The sequence below is a fragment of the Panulirus ornatus genome, chromosome 1 (assembly GCF_036320965.1).
Source record: "Panulirus ornatus isolate Po-2019 chromosome 1, ASM3632096v1, whole genome shotgun sequence".
NCBI classification, from domain to species: domain Eukaryota; kingdom Metazoa; phylum Arthropoda; class Malacostraca; order Decapoda; family Palinuridae; genus Panulirus; species Panulirus ornatus.
The window spans coordinates 64207850-64220909 of record NC_092224.1 but is presented as its reverse complement, the minus strand read 5'-3'; the positions used below and the strand labels follow the sequence as shown (position 1 = coordinate 64220909).

The following is a 13060-nucleotide window of genomic DNA, read 5'->3' as shown; positions in this document are numbered from 1 at the left end:
CTTAAACATGCTACCTATCTCTTCTTTCTTCTCATCTTGATTTCATCCATGCACATTTAGACACCCAATCCTGAGCCTTTGAGGAGGATAAGCACTTCTGTTCCATCTTTTAGAAACTGAAGTATAAGAAATGAGTAGGGGGGTTTTCAGCTCTTATTCCTGCCCCCCTTTTGTCTTCCATGACACACAGGGAATATGAAGGTAGCATTCTTTCTCTCCTACCCCAGGTAATGCAGTGGCCTCATTTGCACATATTCACTCTCTAGGTGTCATGCATAATGCCATGAAACCAATGCCCACCATCCACAGCCCAACCTAGAGACTATTTCAGATTGCTTCATATGCTTTGGTTCAGTCCACTGATATCATTTTGCTCCCTGTGTACCATATCAGTCTAATTCAGTCTGTTCTATGCATGCCTTTTGCCCTCCTCAATGTTCAGGACCCAAGCTTCTACCTCTCCATCCTTCCATCTCCTTAATCTCCCCTTTCCCTTTATCTCTCCACTTCAAACACATATGTCCTCTTAGTCAGCCTTTCATCGTGCATTCTCTCCATATGTCCTAACCAGTTTTGCTCTCTCACTGATACTTTCCTTAACACCACTTATTTCTCTTACTCTGTTATTTCTAACATGATCAGTTGGCTTCACACCACATATTCTTCTCATTCTCTAACCTGCCTAGTATGTCTACAGTGAATTGCTCAATAAAAGAATAGTCACAGTTTTCCAAACCTCTTGGAGGATCTAAAGCAAGCCTTCCACCAAATCCACCCCCCTGTTGCATCAAAATCAACTTCAGTGTCTTCCAATGGAAAGTCAACATTTCCTAGTGCTCTAGCCTCATCTAACTTAAGAAGCATAGTGAATGTGCCTGTAGCCTCTGCAAGCTCTTCTTCAAATGCTTCAGATGTATCACAGCAGTACATGAAGCCAGGATATCAGCAATCTAAGTTCTTTACTACCCCCCTACTAAAGATTTCTCCATGCAGCAAGTCTCAAAATCAGGATTAAATCATCTGCATCTTATCTATGTCCCTCCCCCCTCCAAACCATATAAAAAATATCCAGCTGAGAAGAAGCTGCTTGCAGTAGAAATAATTAAAGTGGATTATTATTTTGAGCCTGTTAAGGGTTCTGCATTGATGTTAGCTCTTCCTTGAAAGTCTGATAACCAAAGAGGAAGTGTCATTGCCTTTAGCACCTTCAGCACTGTGGCAAAATTGTCTTTTGTCCTTTGCATTCAGGGACCAAGACTTATATCTGTACAACACTGTCATGATTGGGTATGACTTCAAACATGCCTATCATTTCCCTAACAGACAGTGACCTTTCCTTCCACATAATCTTCACTGCATTCAGTACATTTGCTCCCTCTCTCATCCTAAGATTCCCTTCAGCCCCATGGTACCATCCACAGACAAATCCAATCACAAGTTCCTAAAGCAGTCCACTTCCTTTCGGTTCTCCCCATTCAAACTTACTCTGAAACTCTCCTATCTCATCTCCATGTCTCACCTCTTTATCCTATTTTTATTCTCATTCATTGTCAACTTTCTCCTTTCATAAATTCCTCAAATAATCACCAGCTTTCGGCATTTCTCTTGAGTCTGTTACCAGGGCCTTTCCATTTGCAAACAGCATCTGATTCACCTTCCATGTTCCCCATCCCCTGTATACTGTAGACCTACCCCTCACTTTAAGACCCTTTCTTTCACATCCAGCACTACCCTATTCATAAGTACATTAAATAACTATGGTTACATCACATATCCTTGGCACGGACCTACCCTCTCAGAGAACCATTTAGCCTCCTTTTCTGCTGCTTGTACACATGCCTTACTGCCTGGTAAAAACTCCTCACTGTGCTCAGTTTACCTTTCAGTTTATGCCATAAATTCAAAGCACCTTCCACAAGGCCTTCTGTATGCCTTATCATAAACTTTCTCCAGATCTATAAATACCACATACAGTTTATTTACTTTCTCCAAATATTTTAAACAAAAGATCTTCAAAGCAAACACCTGGTCCACATATCCTTTACCTCTCCTGGAACCACAGTGCAATTCACTAGCATGATGTTCTGAGCATACCACCACCCTTTCAGCCACCACTCTCCTATGCACCTCACCAGGGACATTCAAAAGATTTATAGCTTTGTAATTCAACCACCCTCTTTTGTCCTTCATGCCTTTATATGTGATGAATAGTCTAACCAACCAATCAATGTCATCCTACCTTTCAGAGAAACCTAACTGCAATCCCATACTATCTTGCAGCTTAACCAAACTTTATCTTATGTAAGGCTTTCACTACCTCCTCTCTTTTCACAAGACCACTTGCCACCTTATCCCAAGCACACAACATCAGCTTCCCCATCATGTACTACAATCACCATTCCTTTGAAATACCCACTCTTCTTTTTCACCTCTTCTTTGTCTGTTATGATAACCCCATTTACCTCCCTCACTATCACTCCCACTTGTACCCTTGCTTTCCCTAGCATTACTTACCTCCTTCCAAAATGTTTTCTTCCTCTGGAGATTCATCAGTATTATCTCATCCATTTTGTCCTCTGCCTTCTTTTTCAGCTCTTTTTGCCTTTCTCTTGACCTTCTGCTACTTTCTCTTGTACACTTCCTACTCATTTGCACTCTCCCTACAAATACTGTCTTTTCACTCCTCTTTTCTCTTTCATTAGTAATTTATCTTCCTCATCCCTTCATTCCCTACCCTTTTCCATATGCCTACCTTATATGTACCACCAACATCACCTGCATACACGAGAAGTTTCCCTAAATGTCCTCCACTCCTCTCCCGCTCTCCATGTTTCATTTGCTCTCACCTCTTCATTCAAACTTTCTTGATATTTCTGCTTACAGTTCCATATTTCTGCTTACAGATCTCTTTTCCATGCTCACTCACTTTCATCACTTCTTTCACATACATCATTCAATCTTTACCTAATATCACAAAAATTTTCATTCTTACTTTCACCACTGATCAGGCATCTGACCCTCTGCCCTTTTCAGCATGTTCACATCCAACAATCTCTCTTTTGTATGCCTGTCATGAACACATAATCCAATAATGCCCATCAACCCCAACCCTACTCACCCATGTATACTTGCATAAGCACCTTTTGAATAAAGTATTCACAGTCAGTCATCTATCCTCTTTCATTATACAAGTTTTTGCACATTTTCATTTTCACTGGGTATCCCATGGCCCCAATTATACCCTCAACTGCCTCATTGTCTACCCTTGCATTCCAATTCCCTGGCACCAAGTAAAGATTCTTTACAGCAGAATGGCTGAGGCTCAGACTCAGCCCCTCTCAAAATGCATCCCTCTCCTCTTCATCACTCCCACTACCAGGAGCAATAAGAGTCACTAACTTTTGTTATTTATTCTCATTCTAACACATGTGAATCTTGAGCTCACTTTTTTACACTCTCACACAGTCCCCTAGATCTTTTTTCATCGGAAGTGCCACTTCAGTGACAGCTCTGTGCTGCTCTCACTCCCTCTGTCTCACAAAACCTAGGCAGTGGTTGTCCCTGGTTACTGCCTGCCTACCACCTACTACCTTCTGTATTGAAGGAGAGGTTAATGTGTTTTAGTGAAAAGGTGGCTATGTGGTTGACTTATGTTGTTCTTGTGCCCCAAATGCAAAAGAACAGAGGAGAGTTGACGAATTCGAAATGAAATGTTTGAGAGTATTGTGTGATGTGAAGTAGGTTGATCTTGGAAGTAATGACAATGTAAAAGATAGGTGTGGTAGTAAACACAAAATGTTTGAGAGATAACATGTTTATGCTTAAATGGTACAGACTATTGACAGGATGAGCACAGAAAGACTGACCAAGAAGATCTGTGTGTGAGAAATAGGAAGAGGAAGGGAAAGGGGGAGACCAAAAAGGATATAAGAGGGATGGAGTTGGTAGGTAGTACATGGTAAGTAAGAGTTAGTAGGCAGCGACCGACCAGGGAGGTATGTTTACTGCTAGCTAGCACGTAAGTGGTTGTTAAGCTGCACTCCTTCAACCCAGATAACTGTCTTTTCTTTCTGCCTCACCCTCATTTAGACTGCTGGTACTCTGTCCAAATGTATAATCTCTCCTTGTCAAAAATAACACTGGACAACACTTAACTCACAAATCATTTTTCACAACTCTAGATTTTCCTGCAGTGAGCACTCTGCACTAGCCCTGCATTTTGGCAAAATGGCAGGAGCAATAGATAGAAGTAGTAGGCAGGAATGTCAGAACGGAGCTTTAGGTAGGAGCATTAGTTGGAAGCATTAGGTAGAAGTAGTAGGTTGTAATAATAGGCAGGAATAATAGGTAGACACAATATGTAGAGGTAGGTAGTAAGAACATTAGGTAGGAACCCCTGAAAATACTGCATTAGAGTTGCCCTTTACCAGTGGCCTGTTAAGGGTGAGGCACTAAAGGCTAGGAAGTGGCACTAGAGTTCATCAGTTATATAGAGACTTTTTGCTGTGGCCACCCCCTTGAGGAGTCCCCGAAGGGAACGAATGTCAGAGATACAGATAGATAGGTAGTTGGTTGGTCGGTAGGCAGCTAATAACCAGGGAAGTATATTACCAGTACTATGCACCTGGGTATGAGGAGGGTTAGTGACATCTGCTTGGTGAGCCAGCACTTTAGTGGTTGTCAAGTTGCACTCCTCTGACCCAGGTAGCTGTCTTTTCTTTGTGCCTCACTAACATTTGGACTACTGGCAATCTTTCCAAAAACATGATCTCTTCAAGTCATATGCAACACCTGACAACACTTAACACACAGCTCATTCTTCGTTACTCTAGATTTTCCCACTGAGAGCACTATGCGCTAGCCCTGCATTTTGGCAAAATGATAGCAGCAGTAGTAGATAGTTGTAGTAGTAGTAGGTTGGAGCCTTTGCAAACACTGCACTGGAGTTGCTCTCTGCCAGTGGCCTGTTAAGGGTGAAGCACTAAAGGTCACCCCTTTGAGGGAGTTCCAATTGGAACAGGCATCAGAAATACAGATAGATAGGTAGATAAAGTGAGATAAAGTGAAAGAAGCTCTAATGTAATGGGGCCAGAATATTTTGAAAGTGTGACAGGTGTGTTTGGGAAAGAGTGAATTGGATCAGGGTAGTGTGTGTGTGTGTGTGTGTGTGTGTGTGTGTGTGTGTTTGTGTGTGTGTGTGTGCGTGCGTGCGTACGTGCGTGCGTGTGTGGGGGGGGGCATGATGCCATTGGCTGAAACATAATATATGAAGCTGTCATGATAAACCAAGAAATAGTCAGTGGGTTTAGCTTTGAATGATATGCTCTGTTTTTGGTACATTATACACGATGGTTCTAGAATGAATGTCAGCAAATGATTATGCTGTTTGTCCATTCCTGATACTACCTTGTTTATAATAGATGGGAAAACCAGTTATGTAAAACTGGAGCAATGTGGTCTATGGTAGAGCAACATGCAGTTAGTGTACTGAACTTAGGCACATGAAGCAGTCTGGAGGAATCACAGAATCAGTCTGTGGAGCTTGGCTGTGGATGGTGGCTTTGGTTTCAATGCATTATGTGTGAGGCACATGAAGCAGTCTGGGGGAATCATAGAATCAGTCTGTGGAGCTTGGCTGTGGATGGTGGCTTTGGTTTCAGTGCATTATGTGTGACAGCTGGAGAGTGGATGCATGCAAATGAAGACCGTTTTTTGTACTCCTGACATAATATTTTTAAAGCAGGACATAACGAACAAGTCTGAAAGAAAAATCTATACATAAATGTACCTTTATTTTTTACAGATTTACGTAAATACCATGCTTCGATATCATTCAGACGTATACGGGATATGACCTCTAATCATGTCCTCAAAGTTATATCTCCCCTGGAACGATCAATGACAGTTCAAGAGGAACCAGAAGCTGCATCAGAAGCCCATCCTGACTCTCTCTCTAGGAGTCAGAGTTTCAGTCCTGAGGTATGGTTTATTCTATAATTAAAGTATCATATTCTATAATTACAGTAATCATATTTGGTATAGATGGGGCTTTCTTGGATAAGTAATGTCGCTCTCAAGATATTTTAGGTTTAGAATAATGATAAAATGAGTAGCAATAATGCAGCAATAATACTGTGATAATAATGGTAATATAGTAAAAGTGAAGATAATGAAATAATGGTAATGATAATTAACTTCCTATTCATATTATATGGGAAGAGAGCTTCACACTCTCTGCTATCTGCAGTGTGGTATACTGATCCCCATCTTATTTAAATTATTGCTGTAATTAAAACTTTCCTTGTGTTCAAGCCCAAGAATACCAAACACCACCTACTCAGCTTTGCTGATGATAAAATCAACTCCTCTGGTTACAATACTATACTCACTATATTTAGCCAAGAATCAGATCCTTGTGAAATACTAGGGTTTGTTGTCTCTACTGAGAAAAAACTTTCAACAGACCTCCTCTGAAAAGAGGAGGTGTCACTAGAAAATTTCAGTGGAATGATGGATCACATATTGAATATTAAAGAGAGTATGGTATATTGGCAAAGAAATGTCATTATATAGAGCTGTTTTACCTACACTTAGCCATCAGGGTACAGATAGGCTTAGAGCATTCACAGCTGCAGCTGGCCCTAGTCCACAATGTGTTGCAAATGTCAGAAAAGCTAAAATGATGTACACTGTGTAAACATTTTCTGATTTGTGCACCTCTGCTTGCTCTGGCATTTGCTAGAATGCTAAGTGGGGTTAACAACATACAAAATTAAGCTGTGAAAATTACAACAGAGATTCCATATGTGATCACAGCTTGAGCAAAGATTTAGTCATATATGATACCCCTCGTCACACTAACTCACTTACTACTCAATCTCTTACTTTTACTGTATACAAATGGGTCCCTGCAGCAAACCACTGGTATTCCTGTTGTTGTAACACATAGTGATGGTTCCTAACTAGAACAGGAAGTCAGAATCAATATTTAGGTGTCCAAGCTCCAGACTGAATTGCTTGATATTCTCATTTCCCTAAAATTTGCTAATGTGACCAAAAAAAGATGGTTTTATAGAAAGTGACTTTCCTTCTTAACTAATTCCCTTCAGCTTGATTTTATAATGAGTATCTCTGAAGCATGACACAGATGTAAGAAAATTTCGTATGATACACATGCAGGGAGGAAGTTTAGCATTAACTACAGCTATCCTTAGAGCCTTACATTTTTTCCAGATGGAAAAACCCAATGGTGCATCCCTTGACCTAAGCTCATCTCTCATTAAGATTGACTCTAAATCATCAGGAGAGTCCTGTGAAACAGAAAATGGTTCTAGACAGGCATATCCACATAAAGATGAACAGAGTCGACAAGGAAAACTTGAAGATGACAGTGAAGGGGACAATGAAGATTACAGAACAACAAATGGATATTCTTTACCAGACCTTGATAAACCTGTGCCTGATGACTGGGAGACTATTGAGGGTGAGACATTTGCGAATTTGATGCTTTTTAGGTGATTTTCATGCTTGAAAATCAGTATCACATTTGATGAGCTTCATTAATGTTTATATGTTTATCCTGTTACAATGATGAAAGCCTTCTTATATTAAATTTTCTATACGTCCAAGAGTGACTGTGACAAGAAAATCTTGAGGGAGTAAATCAGACTCTAAACTGGAAAGTTATCTGGAGTAGTTGCTTATATTTTCTGTCATGAGTCTGTGCCACCCAAGCAATTGTTATCTAGTTTTCTCTTTTCATCAATTTTGCTCTCTCTAATATACTGTAGTAGCTTTATCCAGGATAGCATTGTTCTCTTATTATAACAGTGCATGAGCTCAAAGACAACAGGCAAAGTGTCAAGTTTTTTGTACTCATGGTAGCTGTATCATGCATTTATTTCTGTATCTTTAATGCCTATTCCTTCCAGGAACTCCCATCAGTGCTTTGTAATTGTCTTGGTAGAAAAGTATGCCTTCTCATCAGCTGAGCTGCCTGATGCATTTTTTTATATCATCTGTGACAGCAAGGGCAACTGAGGCCCTAATCAAGGCCATCCCAGTTTAGAAAGGGTAGTGAGTGGTGGGATGAAGAAGTAAAGTTGTTATTGAAAGATAAAAGAGAGGCATATGGATGATACAAGGAAGGGGTGCAAATGATTCGGAGATGCATAAAAGAAAGCGACAGGAGGTCAAGAGAAAGTTGCAAGGTTGAAAAACAGGGCAAACAAGAGTTGGGGTGAGAGAGTATCATTACATTTTGGGGAGAATAAAAAGATGTTTTGGAAGGAGGTAAATAAAGGGTTTAAGACAAGAGAACAAATGGGAACACAGGTGAAGGGGCCATGTGGGGAACTAATTTCAGGCAATGATGAAGTGAGAAGGAGATGGAGTGAGTATTTTAAAGGTTTGTTGAATGTGTTTGATGATAAAGTGGCAGATATAGGGTGTTTTGGTCAGGGTGGTGAGCAAAGTGAGAGGGTCAGGGAGAATGGTTAGGTTAAGAGAGACGAGGCAGTGAAAGCTTTACGGAAGATGAATCTGGCAAGGCGGCAGGTTTGGATGGGATAACAGTTAAATTTATTTAGATAGGGGGTGATTGTGTTGTTCATCAGTTGGTATGCATAGAACATGGTGAAAATGCCTGAGGACTGGCAGAATGCAAGTATGGTGCCACAATATAAAGGCAAGGGGGATACAGATGGGTGTTCAAACTATAGAGGCATAAATTTATTAAGTACACTGGGTAAGTTGTACGGAGAGAGTAGATTGAGAGGGTGAAAGCATGTACATAGCATCAGACTGGGAAGAGCAGTGTGGTTTCAGAAATGGTAGATGACGAATGGATCAGGTGTTTACTGTTAAGAATAAGTGCAAGATATACTTAGAAAAAATGTTGGATTTCTATGTGTCATTTATAAAACTGGAGAAGGCATGTGATGGATTGATAAATATGCTTATTATGAATATATGGTGCAGGAAGTAAGCTACTAGAAGCAGAGAAGTTTCTATCAGTGGTGTAAGGTGTGCATACAAGTATGTAGAAAGGAGAGTAGATGGTTCCAAGTGAAGGTCAGTCTGCAGCAGGGGTGTTTGATGTCTCCAAGGTTGTTTTATTTGTTTATGGATGGGGTGGTTAGGGAGGTAAATGCAAGAGATGTGAAGAGAGGGGCGATTATGCAGTCTGTTGGGGATGAGAGGGCATGGGAAATGAGTCAGTTGTTGTTCGCTGATGATACAGCACTGGTGGATGATTCAAGTGAGAAAATGCCACCTTGTTGCATTTCATCTAATGCAAGGCTCTCATTACCTCTTCTCTCTTCACCAAACTACCCTGACCAAAACACTCTACATCTACCCCTCTGTCACCAAATACATTTAACAATGTTTTAAAATTTTCACTCCCTTTCTTCACTTCATTACTACCTTATATTACTTCTCCTTTTGTCCCCCCCCACCAATGTTCCAATTTGTTCTCTTGTCTTTTTGTTCTCCCTAAAGTTTATTGATACTCTCTCACCCCATCTCTCATTTGCCTTCTTTTTCAATCCCTGCACCATTCTCTTGATCTAATGCTGCTTTCTCTTACACATTGCTCAATTATTTGCACACCTTCCTTGTAAGTCCAGGCCAAACAACTCTTTTCTCTTTCACTAGCAACTTTCCATTTTCATTCCTCCACTCACTACCCTTTCTAATCTGCCCACCTCCCATCTTTTACATGCCACGTGCATCTTTTGCACCAGCCATCACTGCTTCCCTAAATACCTCCAATTTCTCACCAACTCCTCTTGCTTTATATACTTTCACCTTTTGCCATTCTACACTCGATCTCAACAGGTATTTCTTAATGTAAGTCTCCTTTCCAAGCTCACTTACTCTCACTACTCTCTTCTCCCTAACATTGTTTCCTCTCTTTTGAAAACCTCTGAAAATCTTCAGCTATGCCTCCATAAGATAGTGATCAGACATCCCACCAGCTGCTCTTCTCAACACATTTACATGCAGGTCTCTTTCTTACATGCCTATCAATTAATAGGTAATCTAATAATGCCTTTTGACTACCTCTTCTACTTACATATGTATCCTTGTGTATAATCCTCTTTTAAGTAGTTGGTAGACAGCCAATGACCAGGGAGGTACATTACCAGTACTACCCACCTGGGCATCAGGAGGGGATAAAGGCTAGTGTTCAAACTACAGAGGCATAAGTCTGTTGAATATTCCTGGGAAATTGTATGGTAGGGTATTGAATGAGAGGGTGAAGACAAGTACAGAGCATCAGATTGGGGAAGAGCAATGTGGTTTCAGAAGTGGTAAAGGATGTGTGGATCAGGCGTTTGCTTTGAAGAATGTATGTGAGAAATACTTAGAAAAACAGATGGATTTGTATGTGGCATTTATGGATCTGGAGACAGCATATAATAGGGTTGAAAGAGATGCTTTGTGGAAGGTCTTAAGAGTATATGGTGTGGTAGGTAAGTTGCCAGAAGCAGTGAAAAGTTTTTACCAAGGATGCAAGGCATGTATATGAGTGGGAAGAGAGTAGAGTGATTGGCTCCCAGTGAATGTGAGTTTGCAGCAGGGTGCATGATGTCTCCATGGTTGTTTAATTTGTTTATGGATGGGGATGTTAGGGAGGTGAATGCAAAAGTTTTGGAAAGAGGGGCAAGTATGCAGTCTGTTGTGGATGAGAGGGCTTGGGAGGCCCACCTCCCATCTTTTACATGCCACGTGCATCTTTTGCATCAGCCATCACTGCTTCCCTAAATACCTCCAATTTCTCGCCAACTCCCCTTGCTTCATTTACTTTCACCTTTTGACATTCTACACTTGATCTCAACAGGTATTTCTTAATGTAAGTCTCCTTTCCAAGCTCACTTACTCTCACTACTCTCTTCTCCCTAACATTGTTTCCTCTCTTTTGAAAACCTCTGAAAATCTTCAGCTACGCCTCCATAAGACAGTGATCAGACATCCCACCAGCTGCTCTTCTCAGCACATTTACATGCAGAAGTCTCTTTCTTACATGCCTATCAATTAATAGGTAATCTAATAATGCCTTTTGACTACCTCTTCTACTTACATATGTATCCTTGTGTATAATCCTCTTTTAAGCAATTGGTAAGCAGCCAATGACGCGGGAGGTACATTACCAGTACTACCCACCTGGGTATCAGGAGGGGATAAAGGCGAGTGTTCAAACTACAGAGGCATAAGTCTGTTGAATATTCCCGGGAAATTGTATGGTAGGGTATTGAATGAGAGGGTGAAGACAAGTACAGAGCATCAGATTGGGGAAGAGCAATGTGGTTTCAGAAGTGGTAAAGGATTTTTGGATCGGGCGTTTCCCCTTTGAAGAAGTATGTAAAATACTTAAAAAAACAATGGATTTGTATTGGCTTTTAGGATCGGGAACAGCATAAAAGGGGGTTGAAAAATCTTTGGGAAGGGTTTTAAAAGAGTATATTGGGGTGGGTAAGTTGCCAAAGCAGGGGAAAATTTTTTCCCAAAGGATGCAAGGATTATATGATAAGAAAGGGGTGTTGGCTCCCAGTGAAGTGATTTGCAGCATGCATGATGTCTCCAGGGTTTTTAATTTGTTTTATAAAGGGGGAAAAAATAAAAAAATTTTGGGAAAAGGGGGCAAGAAATGCATCGGTTGGGGTTGAAGGGCTTGGGGGGCCCACCTCCCATCTTTTACTTTCCCGGCATCTTTTGCACCACCATCCTGCTTCCCTAAATACCCCCTTTTTTCCCTCGCCAACTCCCCTTGCTTCTTTTTACTTTCCCCCTTTTTGACATTCTACACTTGATCTCAACATATTTTTTAAATTTTTTTCCCTTTCCAAGCTCATTTTCTCTCACAACCTTTTCTCCCTAACATTGTTTCCTCTCTTTTAAAAACCTCTGAAAATTTTAAACTTGCCTCCATAAGAGTGAGTGCTCAAATTACTGAGGTATATGTTTGTTGAGTATTCCTGGTAAATTATATGGGAGGGTATTGATTGAGAGGGTGAAGGCATGTACAGAGCATCAGATTGGGGAAGAGCAGTGTGGTTTCAGAAGTGGTAGAGGATGTGTGGATCAGGTGTTTGCTTTGAAGAATGTATGTGAGAAATACTTAGAAAAGCAAATGGATTTGTATGTAGCATTTATGGATTTGGAGAAGGCATATGATAGAGTTGATAGAGATGCTCTGTGGAAGGTATTAAGAATATATGGTATGGGAGGCAAGTTGTTAGAAGCAGCGAAAAGTTTTTATCGAGGATGTAAGGCATGTGTACGTGTAGGAAGAGAGGAAAGTGATTGGTTCTCAGTGAATGTAGGTTTGCGGCAGGGGTGTGTGATGTCTCCATGGTTGTTTAATTTGTTTATGGATGGGGTTGTTAGGGAGGTGAATGCAAGAGTTTCGGAAAGAGGGGCAAGCATGCAGCCTGTTGTGGATGAGAGAGCTTGGGAAGTGAATCAGTTGTTGTTCGCTGATGATACAGCGCTGGTGGCTGATTCATGTGAGAAACTGCAGAAGTTAGTGACTGAGTTTGGTAAAGTGTGTGAAAGAAGAAAGTTGAGAGTAAATGTGAATAAGAGTAAGGTTATTAGGTACAGTAGGGTTGAGGGTCAAGTAAATTGGGAGGTAAGTTTGAATGGAGAAAAACTGGAGGAAGTGAAGTGTTTTAGATATCTGGGAGAGGATCTGGCAGCGGATGGAACCATGGAAGCGGAAGTGAATCATAGGGTAGGGGAGGGGGCGAAAATTGTGGGAGCCTTGAAGAATGTGTGGAAGTCGAAAACATTATCTCGGAAAGCAAAAATGGGTATGTTTGAAGGAACAGTGGTTCCAACAATGTTGTATGGTTGCGAGGCGTGGGCTATGGATAGAGTTGTGCGCAGGAGGGTGGATGTGCTGGAAATGAGATGTTTGAGGACAATATGTGGTGTGAGGTGGTTTGATCGAGTAAGTAATAGCAGGGTAAGAGAGATGTGTGGTAATAGGAAGAGTGTGGTTAAGAGAGCAGAGGAGGGTGTTTTGAAATGGTTTGGTTACATGGAGAGAATG

At 40.9% G+C, this 13060-nt stretch overlaps 1 protein-coding gene across 6 annotated transcripts in view; it reads left to right on the top strand.

Moving 5' to 3' along the window:
* LOC139749153 (sphingosine kinase 1-like) overlaps positions 1–13060 on the top strand; it is a 148470-nt gene that overhangs the window by 95598 nt on the left and 39812 nt on the right. For all 6 annotated transcript variants that reach the window (XR_011712894.1, XR_011712893.1, XR_011712895.1 and 3 more), the window contains exons 6-7: positions 5804–5979; positions 7234–7483. Coding sequence is in view for 3 of the 6 variants with exons in the window: in XM_071662822.1 (XP_071518923.1) it covers positions 5804–5979; positions 7234–7483 (426 nt within the window). In the remaining 3 variants the exon portion in view is untranslated. The remainder of the gene's footprint in view (positions 1–5803; positions 5980–7233; positions 7484–13060) is intronic.